General features: G+C 39.8%; 2 protein-coding genes across 2 annotated transcripts; one reads left to right on the forward strand and one right to left on the reverse strand.

Moving 5' to 3' along the window:
• The first annotated feature begins 786 nt into the window (after window positions 1-786).
• Window positions 787-16175, forward strand: aga (aspartylglucosaminidase). The gene is made up of 9 exons (XM_030397092.1): window positions 787-1101; window positions 5063-5216; window positions 7149-7261; window positions 8118-8230; window positions 9719-9827; window positions 10264-10339; window positions 12970-13077; window positions 14833-14966; window positions 15946-16175. The coding sequence occupies exons 1-9, from the start codon at window positions 993-995 to the stop codon at window positions 16044-16046; spliced, it is 1017 nt and encodes a 338-aa protein (XP_030252952.1). The 5' UTR covers window positions 787-992; the 3' UTR covers window positions 16047-16175.
• Window positions 16173-27464, reverse strand: neil3 (nei-like DNA glycosylase 3). Its single transcript, XM_030397091.1, has 10 exons — window positions 27261-27464; window positions 27003-27112; window positions 24624-24758; window positions 24024-24237; window positions 23010-23084; window positions 22503-22669; window positions 20062-20225; window positions 17702-18116; window positions 17209-17389; window positions 16173-17044 (listed from the first exon to the last, which is right to left on the reverse strand). Exons 1-10 carry the CDS (start codon window positions 27363-27365, stop codon window positions 16862-16864), a joined length of 1749 nt encoding a protein of 582 aa, XP_030252951.1. The 5' UTR covers window positions 27366-27464; the 3' UTR covers window positions 16173-16861.
• Window positions 27465-27866: the final 402 nt, after the last annotated feature.

Genomic DNA, 27866 nt, shown 5'->3' on the forward strand with positions numbered 1-27866 from the left:
CTAACAAGTTCTTAAAGTTAATTATATCTGAGCACAGCCATGGAGACAGAGCCCAGTTAATTACTATGAAAGCCGATCAGTGAAGCAAGAAGATAAAATAGCTGGTTGAAAATACCCAGAACTTCTGATCTCCTACAGTAATTTAATCAAGCAGGTTTTCCAGATTCTATTGGACCTAATGGCTCAACCAGGACAGTCAAACGAGTCATTTTGCTTTTGCTGCGACGCTAAAAAACAATTCATCCACCGTTTTTCTACCTTCAGACTGTTAGCTGATGGGCCCGGTGCGTCCTGTGATGATGTAATTACACAGTTTGGACACTTTGAAATCTGGAGCTCATCCTGCGGGTTCTTACTGAGACAATGCTAGCTTTTATATTTCCTTACAGTGTTCAAAACAGCAGCGATCATGACCATGCTGCACAGATTAATTTATAATTGAAGTAGTTCCTCTTTTGGAATGATCTAAAATACAAAAATTGCACTAGTTGAATATGTATTGTGTTACATGTTGACCATGTGCCACACAATGTACATGACAGATTCCCCACTGCTCTGAGGTGGTGTACTGTCCCTTTAATTACATATTCTTATTATGGATGTAAACACATGAGTACAATAACATGAGTTTGAAACCATTACGGAGGAGCAGGGACACTGGAGAGAGAAGCAGGAGTCAGATATCATCTGTCCTCATGCAGGCAGACTGATGTTGAGGTGGTGTACTGTCCCTTTAATGGAGAACACGCCCACTGAGCATGTGATCAAACACGGAAGTTAGAATGTAACGTTCCATTGAAGCAAAGTGTTTCACTTCTCTACAGAGAGTTAACTTTGTAAACATTAGATCCGACAGCCTGCTGTGTCCGGAGGCTCCTGGAGTTTTAACCACGTGTTCCCGGTGGTGACGCGTCGCTGTGTCGTCGTGTTGTTGTGTTGTCGTTGTGTTGTTGTTGTGTTGTGATGTCGGTGCAGCGTGACGCCTGAACAACATGTTCGTGTCGCTCCTGGTTTCTACTTTGTGGATCCTGCTCCCACTCGGACACTCGTCACTGCCGCTCGTTATCAACACGTGGCCGTTCAAGAATGCGACAGCTGCAGGTGAGACCTCCAGAACTCAGAACCAGGACCGGAACCAGAACTTCAGACACACTGAGGTCCTGCAAACACATCAGCTGTGACTCTCTAATGGTCAAATCATGTTCATAGATGAACTACACAGTATTTATGAATATTAATTGCAGCTTTCTTATAAACAGTTGCTAAGAAACGGTTTATAAAGCATATCATTACTTCTTAAAAGTGAAAACACTACTAACCAAAGTTTGATTTATTATTAATTTGCTATTTTTTATTATATATAATAGTTTTATGATATGACAGACATTATGAGGACATGAGCTCAGTTTCTGGTTGTAAACACAGAGTTGTTTCTGAGGTTTCAGTCACGTGACACTGAGACTGCAGACTCACATGATGACAGCAGAGCGTTCACTCACCTCCTCCACTGCTGCAAAACCTCCTCAACTAAAAGTGTGTCAGCAACATTCACTCAAAGTATTAAAAAGTAGCTACAGTCAGAAAAAAACACGTTCTCTGTCATTGTTTTACTATTAACACACAGGGATTAATATCACGGCTGCATTCATGTGCACGTTGCACTTTTCTGCTCCAGATGTTTGAGGTCCAGCTCATTTGAACGCTTTTATATGTTGTTGAGTAGTTCAGTCTGCAGCAATACATCATATTTTATAAGATCATCACGTCTACAGCCTCATTATCCTGTCAGATAATCCACAAAGTCAAAGTCAAAGTCAACTCCCTGAGAGAAACGACTTCGTGACCAGTAAGATAAGATAACATGTAACAGAAATATAAGATAACCATCTCAGAAAAATATCCAGATGTATAATAATAATAATAATGTATATTATTATTATAAACATACAAACATAGAATAAGAGTTGATTAAGGTAAATACACGGTTCAGTTATGAAACTGTAAATGTTTTTATATAAACAAGGAATAAAAGTATGAATTCTACTAACACGGTAGAATTCAGTGCCCTTGATAATCAAATATTCACAGAATGATAATCATCATTTTAATACAGTAACTTATTAAACTAAAGAAGCAGAAACAGACGGATTAAGAAAATCTTAATCTTTCAGTTTATTGGATAAATTAACTTTATAAAATTCTAGAAATTGGAGACACGTTTTTAGTGGACAGGAATGATGGTAACTAGTAACTAGAGCTGTCAGACAAATGTAATAGAGTACAAGTATGAGCTGAATGAAATGGAAACACTCGACTGAAGTATGTTCAATTTGTACTCAAGCAAAGAAATCAAGCAAATGTACCTCGTTAAATTCCATCACGGCCAGAAAAAGAAACATTTGTTTAAATTGGTTATTTGTTTTTTAAATGTTTTAACATGTTGTTTGTGTGTTTGAGCCGTTTCATCGTTCACAGGACTGATCTGTTCTCTACACTCTGCAGCGCTCTCTCCCTTTATACGTCCCCCTTTTATCTGAATATGACAGCTGTAGTTTGGTCGAAGATGAACTGCACAGAACCTTTATCGATGTTTCACTCTAAAAACTGTATATTTTATCTGTAATGGCCTCAAAAAGTATCAAACTAAAGATGTTTGTACGCTGGAAAAGAATTGTCACAGTGCTGCTCATTGAGCCTCACAGTCAGGCAGCAGATACTTTGTTCAAGCCATTTTTATTATGGTTGTAAACACACCAAGTACAATACAGCTTACAGAGAAACATCGGAGGCTGAGCAGGAACTGTGGAGAGAGAGGCAGCAGTCGGAGCTCGTCTGTCGTCCTGTCGACAGGCTGATATAAGTTAATATTCTGGGAAATCATCTCAGATGCATCAACTCTCATTTATGTAGATATCAGCCGCATGTCTTCAACTTCTGTTGGTTGCTGAGCAGCAGTTTTTTTTTTTTCTCATTGCATCCCTGAATAGAATTCTAATTTTGAGCAGGAAATTAATTGGCGACTGTTTTGATGATCGATTCGTTATTTCACTCATTTACCATTTAAATATGTCAGCCGTTCCTTAGTTTGAGCTTCTCACAGGTGATTTATCTCAACCATGTTTCTGTTTTTTAGGAAACTGTCACGAGTTCTGTCATCATGTCGACCGAACAATTAATCAATTCCTGAAAAAAAAACACTCAGCAGATGTTTACTTCTGTGTAATTTTAACATTTGTTGAAGACTGTGAGATTAAACGTCATGACCGATTTCTCATCATCTGAGGTGACTGAGTGTGTGTCTGCTGTGAATCCCTGCCAGGCTCTATAACCAGTATTTTCAGGATTTCCCCCCTCACACTATTATAAAATTTTTTTTCTGCTGTATACTGGTGACTCTGCTACAGCTTAAATGTACGAGCGTGTAAGATGGGAGCCGTCGATGTGGAGAGGAAACGGGCAGAACCTAACTGCCGGTGCCAGGTGTGCCTCCGCTCTATTTGATTTCCTTCAGGATGATACATTGGACATGTTCAAATTGAAACTGAAAATATTTCAGCATTGCTTTTGACTTATCCGTCAGGAGGATTTCCAGCAGGTGTACGCTCTCTCTCGCTCTCTCTCTAGAAAAAAAAAATGATAGAAGTGGTGTTCAAAACATCTCAAGCAACACGTCAAACCCACAGGTGATTAAATTTTCCTTAAAAACCACCTCGCCATGTGATGATGGATACCCTTTCATTCATCAGATGTACATCACCCCTGTTCCTTCAGGTGGATATGAAAATGAAAAATGTACCCGGCTATGTGTTCTGAGGGTAGATATTTAAAAGTGGAGTCTGTGAGCCGCTGCTATTGATCCGCCCATGCAGATCTCTTTTCCTGTGGGGGCTTACAGAAGCAGCTGACAATGGCGGGCTAATCTCCTCCTCCATTCTGCTGCATGTTCTAACTGAGAGAGATTGCCATGCTGAGTCTGATATTTAAAAAATAAAAATAAAAAATCATATCTGGAGATATGAGCACTTTACTGAAGATGGCAGGGTAACAGCATTTTTTTTTTTTTTTTAAGATGGATAAATCATAAATGATAGGAGGAGGAATGTGTGCTGTGTCCTCCTGCTGAACACTGTGCAGTGGTCTGAGAATTTAGTGGCAAGCTGGTGACGGTGCGACCAGTTGGTGTTTGATCCCCCATGGGCACTCGGGGATCAGCGTCCAACTGCTTCCTCTGCTTAATAGGAACATTCATTGTACTGGTCATCACATGCATCATCTGGACCCTCAGCTCGTCTGACCCAGATATGTAAATTGGACAAATAGATTTAATTATAATTTACACTCCATATTTAACATTATTTAAACTCACAGCTCCCTGAAACGTTTTAGGGCCTCACAGCTCCACCCTGGCCCCGACCCAAACTACAAATCCCACAGCGTCAGCATTTCTTTTAAATTCGACCTTTAGGAAGGCTAAAGTTCTTGTCAGTGTTCACAGCAGAGCAACAGAAACATTCTGACTGGAAACAGCGTGTCCTGCACAGTCCAGGACAGGAAGTCTCTGGAGTGGGTGATTAAATCCGCTCAGAACATCTTTGGTTACCATCCACTGACCATCAGGGATGTGGGTGAAATGAGGTTTCTGCCAGGAAACCAAACAATTGTAAAACACAACAGCCACCCGATCCACAGCCCGCTCACCCAGCTGCTGTCTGACGGGTGATACAGCAGTATCCACCTCTGGACCACTAGACTACCGTCCACATCCTGGTCTACAGCTGTGAGAGACCTCAACTCTTCCAACTCGCCCCAACTGAAATATTTATGATTTGTTTATCATTTAGTCATCATTTCTGTTGCAGTAAAGTTTCCTCGGAACAAGAACTTTCTTTCCCAGCTGAATTGTGCGAGTCTGACTGTGTTTTTGTCAAATCTAGATTGGCACTGCCAAGAAGAGATGAAAACCATCATTGTTTGTCGGAGGGGGTCCACCTCCTATCCTGGCTCTGTTTGGTGGTATATCGTATATACGGGATGTCTCACTGTGTTTTGTGTTGTACTGTAGCGTGGAGCACCCTGCAGTCCGGCGGCTCGGTGTTGGATGCGGTGCAGATGGGCTGTGCTCGTTGTGAAATGGAGCAGTGTGATGGCAGCGTCGGCTATGGCGGGAGCCCAGATGAGTCCGGAGAGACCACGCTGGATGCCATGATCATGAATGGGTAAACCATGGACATAAACTGTGTTTTTATTCTCAGTAAAAATATGAAACGACATGGTAAAAATTCGTTGTGATGATGCACAATAAGGCTGTGAATTCTGGAAACTGGGAAAATATATGTGTTTAAAATAATTTGTGTCGGCTGCCATGTTTGGACCGAGAAAGCAGCTGTGTGCGACAGAACCAGCCGGTTTTATTCAGGCAAATCTTACAATTTAGCACTTTTTGGCAAAAGCTTGGAACTCCAGCAATGCTCTCGTTCTGAATCTCTCAAACTACAGACAATATAAGCAAGAAACGGCTATAAATAAATGTAGAAATGTTTGCGAAAATCAGCAGCGACTTATATTTCATTAACTGACCTACATCTTGACCAATCTAATTAGGCACCTGCTGCTGTCAACATAGTGCGCAGCTCGTCTTACAGTCAGTGCTCGCGAGGTCTTTGCGTCTTTACCATCTACAGCTATAAGTGATTGACCTTTTCAGACAGATTTCTTTTAATAAAGCACTAATTAAGACGCTCATTAGGATCTGAAAGCTCGCCTGTTATTAAATCCAATGAAGGAACGTTAAGTTATTGTGGGAGGCAAATGTCAGCTCGTGTTAACAGACAAAAGACGAGCAGCGAGCTGTTTGTTATTACCCTGTACACGATGTGCCTTCATCCATTTTGCAGGAAGATTGACTTTTTTTGGTTCTATAGTCATGAATACATTGTGGGGAGAAGATAGTCTCCCACACAGTATCCAATATAGCTGCATGAGAAACAATAGCCACCAGCGCCACATTTTGACTGAGCAGGACTGGAAACATCTGTACAGTTAAACGCCATCCAGCAGAACAACCCGGCAAATAAATACCAGCTCTTTAAAAAGTCTTAAAAGTGAAATGTTCAATTTTTGATACGGCGTCTGGGAGAATTTGACTCAACTCTACGAAACTTCTGTTGATTTCAGTTTGTTGTGGTGGATAAATATTAGAAATCATCTCTCGCTGTGATGCAACTCATTACATCATCATCACAAACAGGAGCCTCAAAAAGCAGATTTGGGTCGTCTTCGCTCTGACACACTTCACTCCAAGAAAACCGAACGTAATGCTTTAGAGCTGCAGAGAGGGATTCTATTTTTTTCGTATAATTAGCTCATTCATAAAAACAGACTTTGGGGATGTTAATATTAGCTCCAGTTGCTCTTTCAGGACATGACTCATTGTGATAATTAGCTAACCTCAACCACGATACACAGAAACACTGCTTCAGAGCAAAATGGCACTGTTTTCCTAATTTCCTTTGTCTGATTCTCTGAACATCTACGGTATGGAAACTATTCCAGTTATTCGCCGGCCAACTATTTATCAAGGAGACGAGGGGGTGGGAGGGTGGAGGCAGCGTCACAGATGTGCCGCTGCTGCTGCTCCAGTTTGTCACCGGCACCGGTTCTGAGACAGATTACTGCCTCTTTAAAGGCTCCCTGTGGAATTTGTCTTGTAAACAAACAAGTGATGTTCACATTCAAAATGCATTCGCTCCTCTCAAAACGTTGGAACACGATTTTTCTTAAAAGTTTGAAGGCTGCATTGCTGACATCCATACTGACATGTTTCTTTGCACATCAGTGGACCACTGTGACTCTATTTCTAGGAAAGTGGTTCCAAATCTCTTCTTTTTCCTACTTTTAGTACGTACTGCAGCTTTCCTTCAAAGTACGTACTGTTGCATATAGAGAGCATACAATTAACACATATTACATTTTGAAAATCCCATCTTCAATTCTCACCCCCACAGATTTCCCATTGTGCCCTCATTCCACTTTTGTTTCATGCAAAATAATATAGTAATATGGGAGCGGGACCTCGGTGTGTGTCTCCAGTCACTTTTGTGCAGTACAGCAGAAATAATGTTTATTTTCTGCGTCTTCTCTGCGGTCAGGGATACGATGGAGGCGGGTGCAGTTGCAGACCTGAGAAGAATCAAGAATGCCATCGGAGTAGCGAGAGCTGTGATGGAGCACACCGACCACACAATGCTAGCAGGAGAGTCCGGTACGTGTGGATCAACGTCCACAAAATAAAAAAATATCTGTAAAAAAAAAAAAATCATTATTCAGACAGCGTGCAGTAAATCACCTGCTGCTGAACAGTGACCTCGGACTTTTTGTCAAAGTTATTTTTTAATGCTGTTGAACAGTTTGAGAAAAAGAAAAAAAAGGAATAAATTATGTATGAGACACTTTGATATTTGAGTTTGCATAAGTTACCTTCAACAGGCTCCTGTCACATCAGGGCCAAAGCATTTCAGGCACTTATATAATGTGGGTTTTTTTTTTTGTTTTTTTGGCCACACTTGAATAAGCTTTAATCTCCAAATCACTAACAGCAGTTAGCGATGATTGCACGGGTCAGAGCTACATGTAATGCCATGAACATAAATGGAAGGATTTTAAAACGGATAAGTGCTCAGAAATCAAGACTGCAGTGAACGAGTGGAGGAGGAGGAGGAGGAGGAAGAGGAGGAGGAGGAGGCTCTCACAAGTCATTTAAAGGAAACTCAATGCCAAACTTTTCATTCCACTCAAACTTTTTGAGTCAAACCATTTTGCTGATATGTCAAGAAATTCCGAGAAAAACATCTTTTATTCCTTCCTCGGTGAAATTCAATTCATCAAATCAAATACGCATTGAAGCGTCATTCTTACGGGGACAATAAGGTCACCGCGGTTCTAAACGGAACCAATGTAAGACTTGTCCTCCCTCACCACGCCAAAGCTACCACGCTAAATGAGATGAGATTGCCTCCAGTGCCTCCTTTGTTTGTGACCCTTTGTTTTCTTCAAAACCAAGGTCGGCGTGGCCCGGAATGTGTAACTTGACCTGAAAGTATTACTTCTCTCTTTTATAGCCTCTGTGTTTGCTGAAAACATGGGCTTCGTCGCAGAAGACCTGACTACCAACAAATCTATGAATATTTTCTCAGAGTGGCTGAAGGGCAACTGCCAACCTAATTATCGAAAGGTGGGTGTGTGTGTGTATTTGAGTGTGTGTGTTTTACTCACTTGTGTTGGCTACAGGCGTGCTGCCTCTGAAAGATTGATATTAAGCAGGGGAATTGACGGGCATACCAAAGTAGTTCACAGAAAGTCAGAATCTGAGGAAGAGGTGAAGCCCTAAAGTGCTGGTTTGTTACTTTTCTTTCAAACTTACCTGCTCAGTTCCTCAATAACGCCTCAAAATCCCCCGAATAAGATTTATTCTGTTCAATCACATCAGGTGTTATTGTTCCAGAGAGAGTCTGCAGCGTCTTATTGATTGAATTTATATAATTTACACACGGGGCAGCTTTATTACGAAATTAAGGAGCGAAGTGTCTCGTTCGAGGTCGTCTCCACTGTAGAAGAGACACAACTGACCACTTCTATCACCCAAGTTTCCCCCCAAAATCTTGAACTATTCAGCCGAATGTCTGAGTTTTGTTTACGAGGCAAAGAAAACATTTAGCGGTAAATTCTGACAGAACAAAGCTTTGGCCTGCGTACATGTGGGAATTTGATACTTCCACAAATTGAATAATCCATTTGGCAGTCTTTTGTTAAAAATCCCAGATTGTTGCTGAGGTCACAGGAGAAACAACCCGAGCACGTGCATTTTTCATACCTAAAGAGAATGTTTTCAAGGGTTTAAGCCTCACCTTCATGAAACGGAGCACAACAGACTTTGCATTATGAATAATGCACAGGCACTTTCACTAGTTGATCCTAACTTTGGTTTATTGATGGCATGACGTCTTGTAGAAATGCTGATCCAGACTCCACACACTCCGCTCAACATTTACCTTTCCCGGCTCAAAGTCCAAGTTTTGTAGCTGTTCACTTGAACTCTGGATCTGACATTTTGAGGCAGAATTCCACTTTAACATCAAACGAGCAGAATGAACTTTTCACACCTTCCGTCAGGTCGAGCTGCTAAACTGAGTCACTCATGAGAGCAGAGACGACGCCTTGAGGTAAAGAGACAGGGAAACCTTTTGTCAAACTACACTAGACACTAAGTACAGCAGGTTGTCGGCCTCAGTAAAATATGATGTACGACGTCTACGGGACACATTTTGGCTGCAGCAGGAATTTAAACTGAGATGGTTTAGTTAGTGGAAACAAGATTTTTGCTGTTGCTCAAAGACAGTGACGACAATGCTGGAGGAAGATATTCCATCGTCTCATTCCCAGTTGGTCAGGTACCAGCACTTTGGGTCAGTGTTTGGCCTCAATTCTGACCTAATACATCAGACGACCTGCTATTGACACTCAACAATCAATAGTCCTCCTGAAGAACTGCCCAACCCTGACCCCACCTTTAATAGGTTCCAAACCATTAGGTGACAACGATAGTTTCACTTCATCAACATCACAGCACCTGCCTGCAAGTCTTTGTATCATTTAACAAGAATTAAGTCCAAGGTGAATGGTGTTACGCAAACAGTGATGATGTTTTCTTCCCTGTCAAAAGAATGTCTTTCCAGATCCTTCCAAGTCCTGCGGACCGTACAAACCCAGGGCGGCACTGAAACAGCACAAGAGGCCACAGCATGCCAACACGCGCTCCCACGACACCATAGGTTGGTTTTATCTGTTAGTACCGAATGTGAAGTCAAATATCCTCAGGCATCTTCATACAGTTTAGTATTTAAACACTTCATTGAAACTAGACGGCAGTATGAGAGAGATTTTAGCAGCATAACGTGCCCTAAAGGAACATTAGACAGACTCTGGAGTCGAGGTTAGCAGGCCAAGGTTGAGCTTTGAGCTTTTTAATTTTTTGTTCCCGTCTAAAAAGATCAAACCAACAAAAAAAAAATGATTAGTGTTTCACCCTTCCTCTTTTTAATGTGGTCTGAACTAGACTTATGAGCCTGTGGATGGGAGGAAGTTAATGTTCTGCTCTGAATACCTTCAGCAGTGTGAGAGTGACCTCACATGAAGGAAACGACTTTGCTTCTTTAGCGACCACGATTTCCTGATGATTCAACACGACTTCTTTTGTTTTTGCACCAGGGATGATCGCTCTTGATCGAGATGGTCACGTGGCTGCTGGCACATCCACCAATGGAATGACCCACAAAGTCCCGGGGTACGTAGATTATACAGAATCCAAAGTGTGTAAAAATGTTTTTTTTTCTTGGCTCTCTGGGAACACGTGTTCCACAAAACACTCCAGGCTTTTTGTATTGACTGTTTTAATAAGTAAAATACGGGCGCTTTCACGAGAGCTCCTTAATAATAAACAACAATTACTGTGCTAAATGCTGAAGATTTCGGTTTAGGGATTTTTTGCCATGCTTGATCAGTTTCAGAGTTAAACAGCAGGGTTGAGGACTCAACTGAAATGAGTATGTAATGTGATTTCTTTTTTTTTTTTTGGCAACACTCGAATAAGCTTTAATCCTTAGATCACTAACCTCAGCTTTTAGCGATGATTGCATGGGTCAGAACTATATAAATGGAAGGATTGTATAACAGATTAGTTCCCAGAAAGGAAAGAGTATAAGAGTGGTCTCATCAGCACTAAATTATTAGAAGAGGAGGAGGAGGAGGAGGAGGAAGAGGAGGAGAAGGGTCACAGCTCTCTGAAGACCGATATGGAAACTCGTTTATTCCACACTGAAAAGTGACTTCTGAGCAAATCTATCTGCACATAGTGTGCCAAGAAATTCTAAGAAAACATAATAATAATAATAATAATAATGTTTATTTACATTGCACTTTTCTAAACAAGGCTACAGAGTGGTTTTACAGAAAAGGGAAAACACATTACATAAAAACAGTCCTGTTGAAAAACAGCACATAAAAAATACTAAATTATTCGGGTTTTTAGTTAAAAACATGGCGAGAGTAGAATGATAAAACCCGGTAACAGATCACAATAATCACTGTGTTTGTTTACAATAACTAGAGGACCTCTGCGTCTCACACCAGCTCGTCTCCTCTGAGGATGCTAATTCAAGTGTTTGCTGCCGTCATATCTTGTTTATAACAAAGCTTTCACTATCGTTACGTTGGAGACTTTACCTGTCGGGAAGAAAATGACAGCTTGAGTTTACAACAAACTGGCTTGTTAGTTAGAGATGTAGCTGTTGTGTAGATATCAAAGATGCAGCAAAGCATCACAGTACGTGCAGAAACGTCAGATCGGTCTGACCGTTGTGTTTCACTACGCATCTTTAAATGTTACAGTGATGGATGAAAATGACAGCACAAATAAACAAGCCAATTTCACATATTTCCACGATGCAAATCAATGACTGGTTTTCTACCCGGAAGTGACAGTTGTTGTTAGCGCGACGTCACAGTGATTCGGCCCCTAAAAGGATTAGAGAGAGGGTTTAAAAAATGCTGATGATGTGAACTGCAGTTAGGGAGCTCCGACTGAAAAGGCTCACCTCACTCACATTCTCCAGAAATGCAATTCAATAAATAAAATACTTATTCAGCCATGATCTGAGTTAAATGTGTCAGTATGTGCTTGTGATGAAAGGAAATCCTCTCCGGGTCGCCGACTGATGTTTATTCAGTCGAGTTTGTTCTGTAAATAGTTCTGTTGCTCTTGTGATCAGACGCATTGATCTGAAGCTCAGAATATAACAGAATATAATGTTGTATTGTGTTACAGAGGTATCTATTGAAGTTAACATGCTAACCAGCTAGCCTGTTGTCACACTGTACCTAAAGAGGTGAAGGTTCAATTAGTAAACAGCAACGATTCCCCACTCCAGGCAGTCAGCTGAAAGACCGCTAGTTGCTGAGCTAACGAGCTAATGGCAGCTACAGGTGGCCAATCTTACATACTGCACCTTTAAATTAACAACTTTTTATTGCTCCAACCAACTTCTTATCAAAGCACCACCTGCTTTCGGTTGAGGTCCTGCCTTTTAGATACTGATATAATTCATTTAAAGTGACTACGAGGGACTTGATGCAATTTGGACTGATGACATGTTTGATATTAATAAACTTTGATAAATAAGCGAAAAGCTTATAAAAGTTTATGACAAAAAAGAAAACTACAGGGTGATCTCAGGTCTCTCTTTGTCCCGGTGCAAGTGTGCCTCAAGAACGCCAAGTGGCTTCCCTTTTTTTGGATAAAAAACTTTGTGTTCTCCTTTAATTTCTAAAGTTTTTGCTATCATGAAACATCATTTTAGATGTTTACAGCATAATACAATGTACATTATTGTGATAAAAAGTGAAAAAATAATCATGAGTATATATACTCTTGTAGATATGTATTTTATCCCAGCGATAAGGTGCTGGAAAATTTTGTAAATGACCCTTAAAAGTGCTTGAAAAGTGCTTGAATTTGACCTTGAAAAATGTGTACGAACCCTGTATAATTCATTTAAAGCGACAACGAGGGACTTTCAGTTTTTGCCCCTTTTCAAAAGATATTTGCCAGCCCGTGCTAGAGACGACATGATGGATCGCAACGAGGTGATGTGTTTATTTGAGATTTTATATGTGATCTGACCCGAGTACAGGCATTAATAATTACTATATAAAAACGCAGTCTGTTCACTGATGGTCTCGTTTGCTGTTACAGGTCATTTATAATCATCAGAGGAATTATGAGACCGTTTCATAAACACTTAAAAGTTCCCCGGCGTCTCTTTAAGTGGTTGAGCAGATACATATAATGGGGTGTTCGCTCATTCCCATTAAACAGTTCATACACATGAAGTATCGGTCTGTGTTCCTGTCCTGCAGTCGTGTCGGGGACTCTCCTATAATTGGAGCAGGGGCCTATGCAGACAGCTCAGCTGGTGGTGCAGCCGCCACAGGAGATGGAGACGTCATGATGCGCTTTCTGCCAAGGTACCTGACCCGGCTTCCTTTTATTACAAAAACATTTTAAATTGAAAAATGCCTTTCCTGTGTTGTTACCTTGACTCACTTGGTGCTGTGCTGCACGGAAGAAAAGTTCAGTCCAAGCCGTCAAATAAGATATGAAAAAAATGATGTCTGTAATCTTCACACCTACACTTTCTTTGTTATGTGACTGATAAAAAAAACAAAATACTAAAAGAAGCCGCGTTAGTATGTAAGTAATGTGCAGGAGGGTTTATGTTTCAGTGGGAGCAAATATTGGTTTCCTCCTCTCAGTTAAACATTTATGTGAAAACAGTTTCCTTTGAAAAACAATCATCCATCAGAACTTCTCTAACAGTGCTGCATTTAAAGTTTAACAAGACATTTTGACTGGATCCCAACTCCTCCGTGCACACTAACGGGGGTTTATTTCCTGGCCACCTTTATGAATAATAGGACTGTTACACGGCTTTTTCCTTGACAGAAGAAGTGTTTTTCAGAGAATATTGACATCTGTGACACGTGTAGTTTTTAAACAGCCAATTTCTGCTGTGTACGTCTCGCTGCGAGTGCAACAATAGCATTATAAAGAGCGGAGGCGTGACTACATTGCCCCAAAACTGTCATTTGTACACTCCACAGAAGAGGAGAGATTTCACTTCAGCTGCTGTTTGTTTCCAGGCCGAGAATATGGCAGTCTCCGAAGGCCTTTTTTTTTCCTTCATCTTCTTTTTTTTTTGTAAGATTTATTTATCCAGGATAGTTGGGAGAGTACACATTCTGCTTCTTTTTTTTTTTTAGGTTGCACTCAGCATTACATTCACAGTCACACACAACCACACCTCAGGGCTGCCAATTCAATCATAGTATTCTGAGTCACTTCCTTGAACTACAGGGGGCTGCATTTCTCAAAAAAAAAAACCCTTGCTACTAGTGGACTGGAGAGTGTTTATCATTCATTCTCCATGCCCAGTTTTCCTTGCAGTCCAGGTATTTTACCTGGTATGTGTGATAACAAGCCTTCCTCCTGTCAAAATGTAAGGTCACCACCACCGGGCTGTTTCTAGAATTATATTTGTCCTGTGTATTTGAATAGTCCTGTAATTGCCAGTCCAAAAATATAAAAAGTTCCAAGTGTTAAGATGCATCCAAATGCATCTACTGTGCCTGCTCCCAACATGGTACTTCTCCTTTCAGAAGTATTCTTTCAGGGACATTTTGCAATTTTACGGTCTGGTTAGACTTTGGTAAACATCTCATTGGAGCTTTCCCAGTTCTGTAGCCACTAACATGGCTGGAAAATGTCCTACCAGCCCATTAACAACGTGCAGTGGTTTCCCCCTTTACAAATGTTGGAGCCTGTCCTTATCAGAAGAAAAAACGTCATGTGGCTCAAAAACGCAAGCAGCTTATTAACGCTTGTTGTTAGCTCTCGACTCAAGCAGCTGTATTCATGAACAGAACGTAATGAGACCTGTTGGAGAAATGTTGATTTTAACGTATCCATAGTTTCAATGCTGCGTTTACATTGCAGTGATAGTAAATCCGTCAGCGCACTGACCCGTCTTACATACCACGGAGCGAGCGTTGGAGTAAATGTGATTTTTTAAATGAAATGACTAACCGTTTCTTGACATTGTGATTTGTTTGCATTAAATAACGCACACCATAATCGCAGACACATACCATCATCATCATCACCACCGGTGGCCCTGACAACACTCGTTAACTCGCCTCATGTGTACCGCATCCTGCCAACAGCTACTTGGCCGTGGAGCTGATGAGGGCCGGGGCAGATCCCTCGGCAGCATGCAAGACGGCCATTTCCAGAATCAAGCGGCATTACTCAGAGTTCTTTGGAGCCATCATCTGTGCGAACACAACAGGCCATTATGGTGAGTGTTAAGGTTCATAATTACAGGCCGTGCTGCCAAAAGCGCACACCTGACACACATCCACGGAGATGCTGATAAGCATCATCTCAACAGTTTCCTGCTTCTTTTTTAACCGTCATCATCGGAATATTAAGAGGCTTTAAAATGGAGCCTAATGTAAAATGTTTAACCAAGGCAATCTAAACTTCCAGTACCAATTATGTATATGCAATTACCCAATTGCTCTCAGACAGCCTGCTTGAGCATGAGAGCATGTTTGACTTTAAAAGGATAAGTCAACTCGATGTAACTGATATTTAAATTTGCATTCCTACGTTTTTCAAAAAGGTCTTTTTTTCCCCACAAGGAGACCAGAGCACAGCGTGTACAGCTCACACTTAAGATGTCTAAGTTTAATAGTTTCAAGATTTATGTCAATTTTAAAAGTTAATTTGCCAACTTTTTGTTCATAATTTTAACAGTTGAGTTTTAAGACCCCAGTTTCATTAAAGTTGCATTAAACTATCTTCTCATCTGGAGGTTGACATCTAGTCTCCACTGGAACTCTGGCACAATCTGTTCCAACAGGTAATTGCCTTGTTTCTCATGACAACCATGTGGCAGCTTAAGTGCCATTTCTCCTTCTTCCCTCAGAAGACTCATGGAGCCCCGTGGAGTACAAAACTTAGGTTTACATTCTTTGTTAGTCACTAGAAATGAAGTGTGTGTATTTTTCGGGGTCTAACAAACCAATTAAAGTGCATTTTGTTCCTCACTTAACATTCGGCATATGGGATTTTTCAGGTATTTCAAACGCTGCATTGTTTTGCATCCATATTTACTCGCTGTCAGCTGATTTCCATTAGTGGAATCATGTAAAACCAGTGAAATGTTGTTGATGAAGGTTCTCAGTCATACAGGTGATTTTAATTCTAAGTGCTGTATCGTAGCAAACTGGACGTGTTTAACTTGTAATGTTGTGCTTTTCCTGTCTTTGAAGGTGCCGCTTGTAACAAAGTCGCTGGCTTCTCCCAGTTCCACTACATGGTGTCAAACTCCGAGTCGGACACGCCACTCCTCAAATCTGTCGACTGCTTTTAAACCGTGTGTGAATGTTTGCGTCTTTTTTATACGTTAATGAATTAAACGGCTTCCACGCAGTATCTTTATGATGATGACTTTAGTTTTGATTAATTAATAAAATGAAATAAATATTTCATTTACACATTTTTCTTGTGAATTTTTTTATTTATTTATACAGATAAAATGCAGACAGACATTTGATTAGTTGCAGTATTTTTGTGATGATCTGAAAGTCAAGATGCTGGCAGATATTCTCCATGACAAGTTATGTCTGTGAGTCAAACCCAGGAGATTTAAAAAAAATAATAATAGTAATGATAAAAAAAAAAAACAGCTGTCAGCAATTAACTCTACATGAAGAGCAGCAACCGAAACTCTTATGTAAATAGACAAACAGTTTCTTGGGGCCCCTTAACCTCTGAGCAGAGGACGAGATCAATCATGCTACCTTTGTTTTGGTCAGTGTAAATAATCCAGGAGTAAAGTAAAGAAGGGTCTTTGTTTCAGCAGTATTGCGTGATATCACATGTAAACAGAGCGAGTGTTTGGTTTGTCGGTATTGGGCCACTGTAGAAAAATGGCAGACTCATCGCAGATATAAAAGATGTAATCTAAGGTGAAGAAAACATGACTATTCTTATTTTCAGGTGGCTTTAAACTAAGAAAAACATCATTGTAAATACTGTATTCTATTTCCACCAGAAGATCCCTTTAAACCCCAAACACCGGACATTTAAATGTATGTTTCAGGTTGATGTACATCCATTTAAATACATGAACACATAGGAATTGCATCAGGGTTTCACTTCCAAGTAATGCATTGTGAAAACACTTTAACAACCAGGGAGGATGGACACCCCTGGTCCATTATCTGCCCACTGGAAAAAGTCACACTGTTTACCCTTTTGAAAGCTGCAGGTGTAGAAATTCCGGCCATTGTTAGGACCAAGTTTCAGCACCGTCCTCATTAAACAGCGTTTCCCATGGTGACAAAAGGGGAAATTCAAGTCTGCCCACTGTGACAAACAAAAGAAGTTTTTTTCAATAACTCAAGTCGTGCACTTTTATTTTCAAGCATTTACATTTGATGCCAAAACAACAACATGTCTGTACTTAACCAGAACATGTTTAAGTTGTTTTCAAACTAAACAATGTAATAGAGATGAGAGGGGTTCTTTACCTCAAAGAAGTCGCACTTGGTCTCTCTGGGTAGAGAGCAGGAGTAAAACTGTCGTCCCTTATTCCCCCCGTCCTTGTGGACCACTCTGAGGACTGCTGGACGACGATGGGATGCACAACATGGAGCACTGGGACTGGAAGAAATGAAGGAGCTGCGGCTTGTCACATCCATTTTGCTCGCACTGACAGAGGTGAAGAAACAGTCTTATTAGTTTAAAATAAATTGAAAGTAAAACACAAGCATACCTGTCACATCAACCCTTATTAGAGAGCAAACAACCTCTCCTCAGCCGTGTGGTGATGTGTTCTGGTAACTGTGGTATTTGCATGGTGTCCTACTATCGCCATTTGTCAATCTGAGCTTTTTTTAACAATGTTGCATTAAAAATTCCACAGTCAGATGTTTTTCTTATCCCACTTATCTCCCTGAAGTTGCAAAAAACTTCTCTTATTATAAACTTATTCATGAATAGCCGAGCGAGAGATTCACTCACCGTGAGTTGGGGGTTCCATTTTGAGCATTGTTACTGGGAAAGGGACTGTGATCAATTCTCATTTTCTTTTGTGGGTGACTGTAGGAGGCCAGTGATTCCCTATTGGAGAGCTCGGCACTTTGCCTCTGCCAGCCACCAGAGGCATAATTGGGGCTTGTTGTCCCTTGGCAGACGCTGTATTTATATAAACCTTGCTCTGCCGCCAAGGAATTCAAATGACTGTCGGCTGGGGAGAGCGGGGAGTTTACAGGCTTTGGCTTCTTGCTCAAGTCGGAGAAAACAAGGGTGGAAGTCCCGAACGCAGACCTCCAGTTGACTTTGAGCTCCTCTTGTGGCTTCTTGAAAGCGGTGCAGGGGTATTTAATCAAATCAGTGGTGAAGGGTGATGCTTCAGCGCTGATGTCGTCTTTGTGGACTGTGGAGATGGAGCCAGAGAGAGAAAACTCATTTCATGTTAAGCAGCTGCAGCGTGTTCTGATGCCCTGGCTGCTCCTCATAAAAATGCAGCTTGTTGTTAGCTTTAAGTGGTGAGCTTGCCATAAAATTTACCAGTAAGCACCAGACTGCTGCGCTGTGTCTTCAAATAAAATGACATACAATCTGTTGTGCTGATGATGCCCTCGTGCAAAATTCTGTGAAATGAGCTCCCATATAAAACAACTTTGAAAATAAGATGTTTCTTTAATGTTGAACTACGGTGTCTGGAATCAGGGTCATTAACTGAGAGCTGTGAGTAAGTATTACTCTTCCATTAGCGTGCGGTACCCTTGAGCAAGGCACTTAACCCCCAGCTGTTTTGATGGAGCAGCTTAGTGGTCAACATTAAAAGATGTAAATGTGTAACTAGACATGCAAATCATGTTATTACTGAAAAAGAACAAGTGTGCTTGGGAAACGTCCCCTGGAGAAATAAATGTCCATTAGGCATTTCCTACATTTTTAAAGGAAGAGTTAATCTTAAAAAGCAACTATTGTCATTACTAACACACTCATGTCAGTTCAGACATGCAGATGTACATTTGTAAATCAAGCGAACTGTTTTATTCCCATTTTGTATAATTGAGGAAATCATAAAACTCAGGTGGTGTTAAGAAAAGGCATTTTAAAAAAGTGGCAATTTTTTCTTTTAGACTCAAACAGAAAAAGATTGTTGAAGGTCAATAACATCAGTACTAATTAAATTATATTAGGGATGAATGATCATATTTTGTAGGAATGGTCATTTTAATGTTTCATATTCACTAATGTTGTGATTTTTGCTGCCGTTTGTACCAAACAGGCTGCAGCGTCTCTGAAGAAGCACAATGAAGGGCTGCAGACTAATTTGTCACACTGTTCGCCTTTTCATTTCGGTGCACCGGAGATTTTTGTCCTTATGTGCGACAAAAATGCTTCGTAAACTCTTTAATGGCATGTTGTGACACATTTTATCTTCATCCGAAAAAAATTTAAAAAATGCAGCTCCAGCCATTTGAATGGTGCAATTTCTGTAATATTTCAATAGAATTTTTCATCCCTGATCACGTCAAGTCAGTTTTATTTATTTCACCTAAAACCACAAATCACATTTCCTCAGTGGACTTTAAAATATGTACAGAGTGAGACACCTTCTGATTCGGAGCGGAAAAAACTCACCCCAAAAACTTTTTAACAGAGGAAAAAATGGAAGATTAATCTGAACTAATTTCAAATATAAAATACATTTTTACAGGAACTATAAATGAAGCCATATGTTCCTCTCCCGTCCACAGTGTGTTTGGATTGAGAACATTACGTAAACAAACCGCAGCAATCGATGCCAACATCTGATGTTGACATATGATTTAGCCAATTTATCAAATTCTTAGAACTCTCAGGATAAAAAGAACCACGGGCACGCTGTTGTTTTAAGTGCTTCTCATCTAGCTGTTCAATCATAAATAAAAGTATTCAAAATTTGGAAGCACAATATTGGAAAATAAAAGAAAATATATAAATAAAGCATAGCAAAGCATTCAGCTGTGGTTTGTTGGCTGCAGCACAGATAAAAAGAACATCTCTTTCAACACAGTTCGCTGCTGCTATAATGCAGCTCAAAATAGTCAGAGAATAATGGCTGACTGACAGACACGCTCATTACTTGTGCAACAAAACACAAACACATACACACACCTACTCAGTCAGCCTGTTTAACTGCAGTATCTCTTCGACAGCTTGCTGTTTTGTGCCTTGCTCAGAAGTACTTAAGCACTGATGGCGAACCGTACACGGGCTCGTTCAGCTTAACAGCAGAACTACAGCTCCTATTATTTTATCTCTGGCTAACAAGGACATTCTGACGCCCCATTAAAGTCAGTGACTGTAAAAAACATGTCACTCACCCTCAGGTCTTGGAGTGAGGCAAGCATCACAGGCTTTTGCTGTTGGCTGGTTGATGAGTGTGCAGAGCTGACAGGCCCAGTCTTCTTCCTCCTTCTTAGCCACGTTATCATTGGTTTTCTCTTTGTAGGCCCAGCCAATCAGGCTGTTTCTGACTGGGAGCTTACTGAATAAAGGAAACACAAGAGTGGTCTTAATGAACCTTTGTTGTCTACACAGGCGTGCTAATTTATAAAAACCTGTGCACTGAAGCAGAAATTATGTAACTGTGTAAAGATTAAGTTCCCTTAGTGTTTGGGGTTGCAAATATTTGAGAATATCCCAGGTGGAAACATTCCATCGGAATTGATGAGAATTTTGGGAAATATCACAGCAATAAAATACAAAAGTAGGGGTCATGTGTTTTTATCAGGTCATATAGAAACAAACGTGAATATTGTAAACAATAAACACAACTGAATTTCCGAAATACAAAGCTCAATTTTCTTCGGAAAATTTAAAGGGAAAAAAGTCTTTCAGAGGGACGTGACATAAATCATTTCATTACTTGACAGTTCAGGCGTTTAGCTGAGGAATGCTTTGAGAATAATTTAATGTGTGAATACATAATATAATTTTCTTTAATTACTTTCTTGGAACTGAAAGTGCAAAATGAGCAATAAATATAAATTATTCAGCAGCTTTAATTGTAACCAGATCACAGAAAGTGCAGGAAGGGAAAAATACTTTAACGGGACAAATATTTTAAATTTTTAAGCAGTGGGTGAAGATATGCGAGAAGGCACTTTGTTTCATATAATTGCTCTAAGCATACATGTTAGTGCTCTGACATGAAGCTCAACTGTGTTTGACAAGTAGGCAAATCTGCAACGCCAACAGTCATGGAAGAGGAAAGTAGCTTTCAGGAAACTTTCCCCACAGATTGCTTTATCAGCTGTGTAATACGTTGTAAGGGCTTTAGGCTCTAACCCCTCGCAAAGCTTTGCTCAAACACAACCCAGGAGGTGTTGAGCCTGTGCCCTGTCTGGCAAACACAGCCTTATATGCGCATTAATTTCCCCCCATAACACTTCCCACTCCCTGCCAAGCCCATCTGCCTGCAAAGATGGCCTCTCTAAATTTTATCTAAAAGGCTTTAGAACTTCCTGCAAGGAGTAGGTTTTGACAAATGGCACCTAGCTTTACCATGGTATTATCATGTCTTAAATTCTCATTTTTACTTGTGTGATTTTCTGTTAAAACATATTGTCTGAGTGTTGTTGGAAGGAGTTTGAGAACTAATAATGTCACTGCCAAAATGCTGCTTCACTGTAACTGTTGTGCATATGGCAATAAAGAGCTAAAACTATTAAATTAATATCATTAATTAAGAAGAATCAAAAGCCTACTAAAAACATTGTATCCTACATTGAGACATGTCATTGGGTGTAATTAATTAAGCATCATCTTGTTAATCCAAAAAAGCAATTACACTAAATGTTATGCAAGTCAAACCATAATTATCTGGAATTAGCACAGAAGAATTGTGATATACAGCATTCATCCCCTTTTTCTTTAAGTCTTCTACTTCCTACCTCTTCACCATTTCATTATCAAACTGAAGCACTTTTCAAGCATGTTCAACGTGCATTTATAGGCTTTTCGAGCAGCTAACATTGCTGGTAAATTACATATTTATAGACATAGATGTATCATCAAAATGATTATTTCACTTAATCACATTAAGTCGGATGTAATTGTGCAATAAACAACCAATATTATGATTTGTGATGGTGTTCTATAGTCGGCTGATGAATTAAAGGAAAACAAAAACAATGTTTCATGATTTAAAATGTGTCACCTGAGTCTAAGTACACTTGGTCTCCTATATAACTGGGCTCGGCATAAATATGACAGCAGACAGCAAACCGGGTATCATTTTAAATTAAAAGAATTAGGGAATACTGGCAACTGTGACGATGGTATAGCCATCTAAAGATAAGATACTTGAACTTGTTGTCCTTCTCTACAACAGAATGTTTCGTAGAACAATTACAACCAATAATTACATTGAAAAAAATATTAAGTTCTGTTCTTTGTAAGTAATCGAACATCTATATATCAACATCTGGTCATGTGTTTCGTTTTGCCGCCATTCCATCATAGTTTCTTTGTTTTACTCATCCAGAAGTGCTGTCTGTTCGGTTAAATCTATGTGAATGCATCGCGATCAACAACCAAACCACATTTTAAACCTTTTGCACACCACATTAAAATTAAAGCATTTTCAAGGATTTCCAGCACCCATATGAACCCTGCTTTTATCTGTCCAACAATGCTCCAAGTACCTGAAGTATCAAACATTTCTGCAGCAAACCCCTGACCAAACTTCAAACAGCCCTTACAACGAATGCAAGGCGGTATCTTTTCAGTCAAAGTGCCAAAGGTCTATGAGGATTTCTACCTGATGTCAACCCCGCTGGGATCTCCCTTCTGACAGCACTCGCAGAAGTAAGTCATCCTGCCGTTGTCTCCAAGACGACAGACTGTGATGACATGAAAGCACTGGCCGCACTGGGGACGCTTGTAGACTTTGTAATGTTTGTAGAGAGGAGAGCCAGATTTGCGACACTGATAGAGATGAGGAAGGCAGGCAAGAGTGAATAAAGAGACACGGATAAAGAGAACAGGAAAAAACATTCACTTACTTCCTTACTTGTCTGGTATGCATGACAGGAATATTTGCTTTTGTCTATTCCCTAGGCAGTGAGGCTTCGACTTTTGCTCTCCTTCTTCAGCAAAACAGGATTTTGAATTAATCCGTTGTTGCAATTCAGCTGTAACGAGTTGTCAGCTAAATACCTCCAAGTAAATGTGTATCCGTCTTGACAAGCAAATACAGTTCTAGGATTACCCACAACACTATTTCAAATGCTTTTTTTTCTTTGCTATTCATGTACAAAATTCTTACCTTGTAAAACAGGAGAGTGAAATCCCGCGTCATCTTCACTAAGTGGTATATCTGCTTGTCCGTCAGCTGCTGAACCTAAGAATAAAGCAGCACCGTTAGTTACAGTTCACAGCCAGAGAGAAAATAAACCTTATTTGTATAGCTCTTCATTTCAAAACAGAGACCAACGGCGCTCCACAGTCAGAAAATCAATAATACAAGCAAATAAACAATAAAAACACACCAGACATGAATGAGAAACTGGATTTAAAATGATGCAATGGAGAAAAATTATATATAGTGTATACGCAACACTTGCAGCCCAGGAAGCAAGGACCTGACGCTGACTCAAAAAGTGAAAAAAAAAACAGATCCAGAGCACACAAACACAAACCACTTGTAGCTCTTTAAGGACACCTAGGGGCTCAATAATGGAGGAGAGGCTCATAAAGATTTAGTAGTCCCAGAAGAAGAAGGGGGCAAAAGTCCTAGATTAATGTCGTGGTCCAGTGTGCTATATTCTTATACCCCATCTCATACTTTCTAGGGTGAGCAGAGCAGAGCCCCTTGTAATAGCTGAGTAATAGAAGTATTCATGCTGAAAAGTGTCTCTTACCGGCAGTGAATAGGTCACTCTAAATACCACATTTGTTATTCGACAGTTTGCAAAAAAATATTAAGCTAACGGTGAAAATATTATAAGAGAAATGTGAAGCATCAGGAATATAAAGTATCTGAGTCGTGTGTTATACAATACAGAGCCTAATATATTATAAATCAGAGGGAAACCCCTATTTGACTCTCAATAAAGACAAAAAACATCATAAAAATAACAAAAAACATTTCAAAACTGCACCGAGAGGGAAGCGTATCTGTGCCGCAATGCGCCTGTTTGTCTTTACCCGGTTTCACCCTCCTCATTGCAATGCATCACTCAATAATACAAGGGCTTATACTTTCTCTCTGAGAGTTGTCTTGCATTTTTACCCTCTTTTTTGTTCCTCTGCTGAACACAATCCATCATCTTTTCCATACCTTCACGGCTGGGTGGAGGCCCGAGTCGAACAGGGCTTCGTTTTTAATGATGTTGCCGACACCCGGCATGACGGCCTGGTCTAGGAGAACGTCACAGAGCATCCTGCTCCTCTGGCTCCTCACTGCCTCCTCAGAGCGGGAGAAGCTGAACTTGGGGGAGCATACATCCAGACTCTCACTAGCCCTCACCCTTTGCTCACAGTCCTCTGTCAACCTGCAAGCAGACAGCTTTAAAGTGCGGGAAGAATTCAGAAAATATAGAGCTGCTGCCACAAGGTCAACTGGTGCATTCACAGGATTATATATTTCAAATTTTTTCTAACATACATTTTGTTCCAGTTGTTTGCTATGAGCTAGGACAGCACAGGTGACATTTTCAGATACTAGAAATAAATGTCTGTCTGGCAGCTGAGCAGTTCACCGGGGCCTTACAGTCAATGAAGAGGACAAATGTCGAGCCACAACTGTGTTTTTCATGCAACAATAGCCACCGTCTTCAGACAGGGCCCAATGTAGGACATACTCACTGAATGAGACTCATACCCCAAGGTGAACTTCTGTCACCTCAATCTATCTAGGCTACGCCGGTGTCCCGGTTACCTTATTTCCACTGTGCTGTCAAAGAAGCACACAATGTCGTTAGTCAGGTGTATTTGCAGCACCGGTGTGGAGCCGGTCCTATCCTTCCTCTCAGCAGGGTTTATACGCATTGATCCATTCATACCGAAGTGCACTCTAAAAGGATGTGAGCACAAAAGAATGATGGAGAGAGAAGACAAAAGTTGAGGACAGCATGTGTGAGTTTATATCAGACTTGACAGCAAAAGGACAGAAAGGTGGCTGCTGGTGGGAAACTTGTGGAAAAGAAACGTCACAGGTTCACAGTGCTCTCACTTCTACCTGCTGAATCACACCAGTGCAGCTATACATTTTAATTATTAAAGAAAATAATCATTCAGTCTTTGCTGTAAGACTGATTTATTTATTAACTATAGCTATAACTCGATAAATTATTCACATTACATTTAGAGTATATGAAGCTGCAACAATGAGTTCATTCAACAAAAATAAGTTGCAAACTATCCAAATAATCAAAAACTGTGTCAGTCCTTTTCAAGCATAAATGTCAAACATTTGCTCAGGGTTCTTACACTTTTTTCAAGGTCAAATTCAAGCACTTTTCAAGCACTTTTGAGGGTCATTTTTAAGATTTTCCAGCACCTTATTGCTGGGGTGAAATACGTATCTAAGGGAATATATATATACTTGTGATTTTTTTTCTTCACTTTTTATCACAGTTATGTACATTGTATCATGCTGTAAACATCTAAAATTATATTTTATAATAGCAAAAACTTCAGAAATTAATTATCCAGTCTGATCCCAATTTTTTGAAATACACAGAGTTATAATGTCAAGCACTTTCAAGCACTTAAACTAAAATCCAAGCACTTTTCAGACCTTGAAAACACAACATTGAAATTCAAGCACTTTCAAGGATTTCAAGCACCCGTACGAACCCTGTTTGCTGGTTCCAGGTTGTTAAATTTAAGGATTTGCTGCTTTTCTCATTTATGATTAAGAGGCTTCTGGTTAATCAGCATCTAAAGTATTTGACCCACTGGATCCTTTCTAGTTATTTTGTTCATAACCAGTCTCTCAATGTTCTCTCAAGTTTCCAGCAAGTGTGCTTCTCATCTACTTCTACCTACGTATAGAAGGAGGACTTTGAAAAAAAAGGCCACAATCATCAAGAATGGAAAAACAAAATGAACCCTGATGTTTTGTTTCCATCATGTTCCACCAACATACAAACAAACAAATGCAATCCACAAAAAAAATAAATATATATATCTAATTAAATTTGACACATTAAGTACACATAATTAGGGAAAAAGTGTTTAGAAATGGTTGCTCAACTTGTTAACAGGTAGTGGCTTTCTTGCCAAAGCAGACATTTGTATCATATCTTATTACATATTTTATTTTGACAGCCAGCACAAACAAACCAGTGGCTCCACAGACTTTAGAGACAGTCACACACAGTGTTGGAGAAGGCAACAAAAAGTCATACTTCAGTAAAAGTAACAATATTGTGTTAAAGTAAAAGCAACCTATGCCAATAGTATTTGAGTACAAGTCTTAAAGTAGCTTATTTGTTACTGAATTAAATCTACTTGAGTATCAAAAATACATTTCTGCCAAATTACATTAATAAATGAGACAAAAAAGACACAACTCTTCATATTAGATCTCACTACTTAAGTGATTTTTCAATAACTTCCAGGTCATGTGACCCAGTGACTCCAAACCAGCACTGAAATGTATTACTAAATGGGGAAAAGAATAAGACAAATCTCCTTTTAATAAAATGTGACTGCTTCTTTTATTCTATATTATATATAGCTGTATCACTATTAAGTACCACTTTCATTACTATATTATTCTGCGGTACAAAGTGGTTGTAGCAAACTGAACAACATGTTTTTACAGTTTAGAGAGGCACAACATGGGTATGTTTGTTTGTTTACTGTCAGGAAAATTATGAAAAAGACACAAACACAATTAAAACTCAGAATATTCATATAAAATCTAATAAATAAGGGGATGTGTTATATGTGTCCTACTCACTGGGCCACATGACATGGAAGCTGATGAAAGTAAATGCTTAACTTGTCATAATAAATATTCTTATAAAATAAAAGACGCAGTAAGATGTAATATGAAGAGGTGTGTCCTATGTTTCCTATGTATGGATACATGTTGGTATTGGATATGAATGACCCCATGTAACTTAAATATGACTATGAATATGAATAAAAGCGATTAAAATACAATGTATAACTAAGAAATAAAGCGTTGTACTTGCAGTAGCTTATATCTGGTCACATAAGCTGAAGCCCACAGCCCAGGAAGCTTTACAGGAGTGACCCTGTGACTGAATGAAGTGTGTGTGTCTGTGTGTTCAGGCTACATTACCTCAACGCTCTCGCACCAAAGTACATGAAGAGCTCCTTCCCAAGAGTTTCGACCCCGGTGTACGGACAACCACTGAGGCTGTGGAAGACATTTCCCTCCGAGCTGCTTTTCTGTAAACAAACACAAACTGATTATTATTCAGCAGCTAAACGCAGCTGCTAGCTAAAACTAGCTAGTTGTATTGTTTTGTACAGACACGTTAGCGTTAGCTTGTTTTTGGTGCCCGCGTAGATAAAAACATGACACAACACGACAAACCTTCGTAGTTATCAAACTTCCCCTGATCTCCTTCACTTTCTGCCCTTTCTGGACTTTTGCGCGGATTTTCTCTCCGTTCAAAGTGCATCCCGGACCTTCGACCATCCTCTAGCTCAGGTTTTAAAAGCTACCTGTCAGTAAAAGTGCGTACCTGCAGTGTGTTTACTCGCTAACTAGGAAGTTTGTTTATTATGATTCCCGCCACACAGTTTAATTTTGCGCATGCGCGGTAGGCCGTACTGCTTGTATCCGGAAATAGACGAAATAAATAGACAATAAAAGCATCCATTAAAAAAAGGGTGATTTTCTCCTCAACCGTGTTTTTTTTTTAATTAATTAATTTATTTATTTTTAAAAATTATGCAACTGTTAACAATATTGCACAACTTAATGTGAATAAATATGCTTTCATTTTTCTAAAGATTTTATTTTGGCAGCCTGCACAGGCAGACTTGTGTATCACTTCCTTCTCTTCAATCATTCACTCATTCATTCTTCACTGAAATAAATTAAGTTCATTTTGAGTTCATTTCTTTACATTTATGTGATGTATGTGTGAAATGTTATTGATCAAATGTATTGGTTCAAGTGCAAATACATGATAAA

The sequence above is a fragment of the Sparus aurata genome, chromosome 18 (genome assembly GCF_900880675.1).
Source record: "Sparus aurata chromosome 18, fSpaAur1.1, whole genome shotgun sequence".
NCBI lineage: Eukaryota > Metazoa > Chordata > Actinopteri > Spariformes > Sparidae > Sparus > Sparus aurata.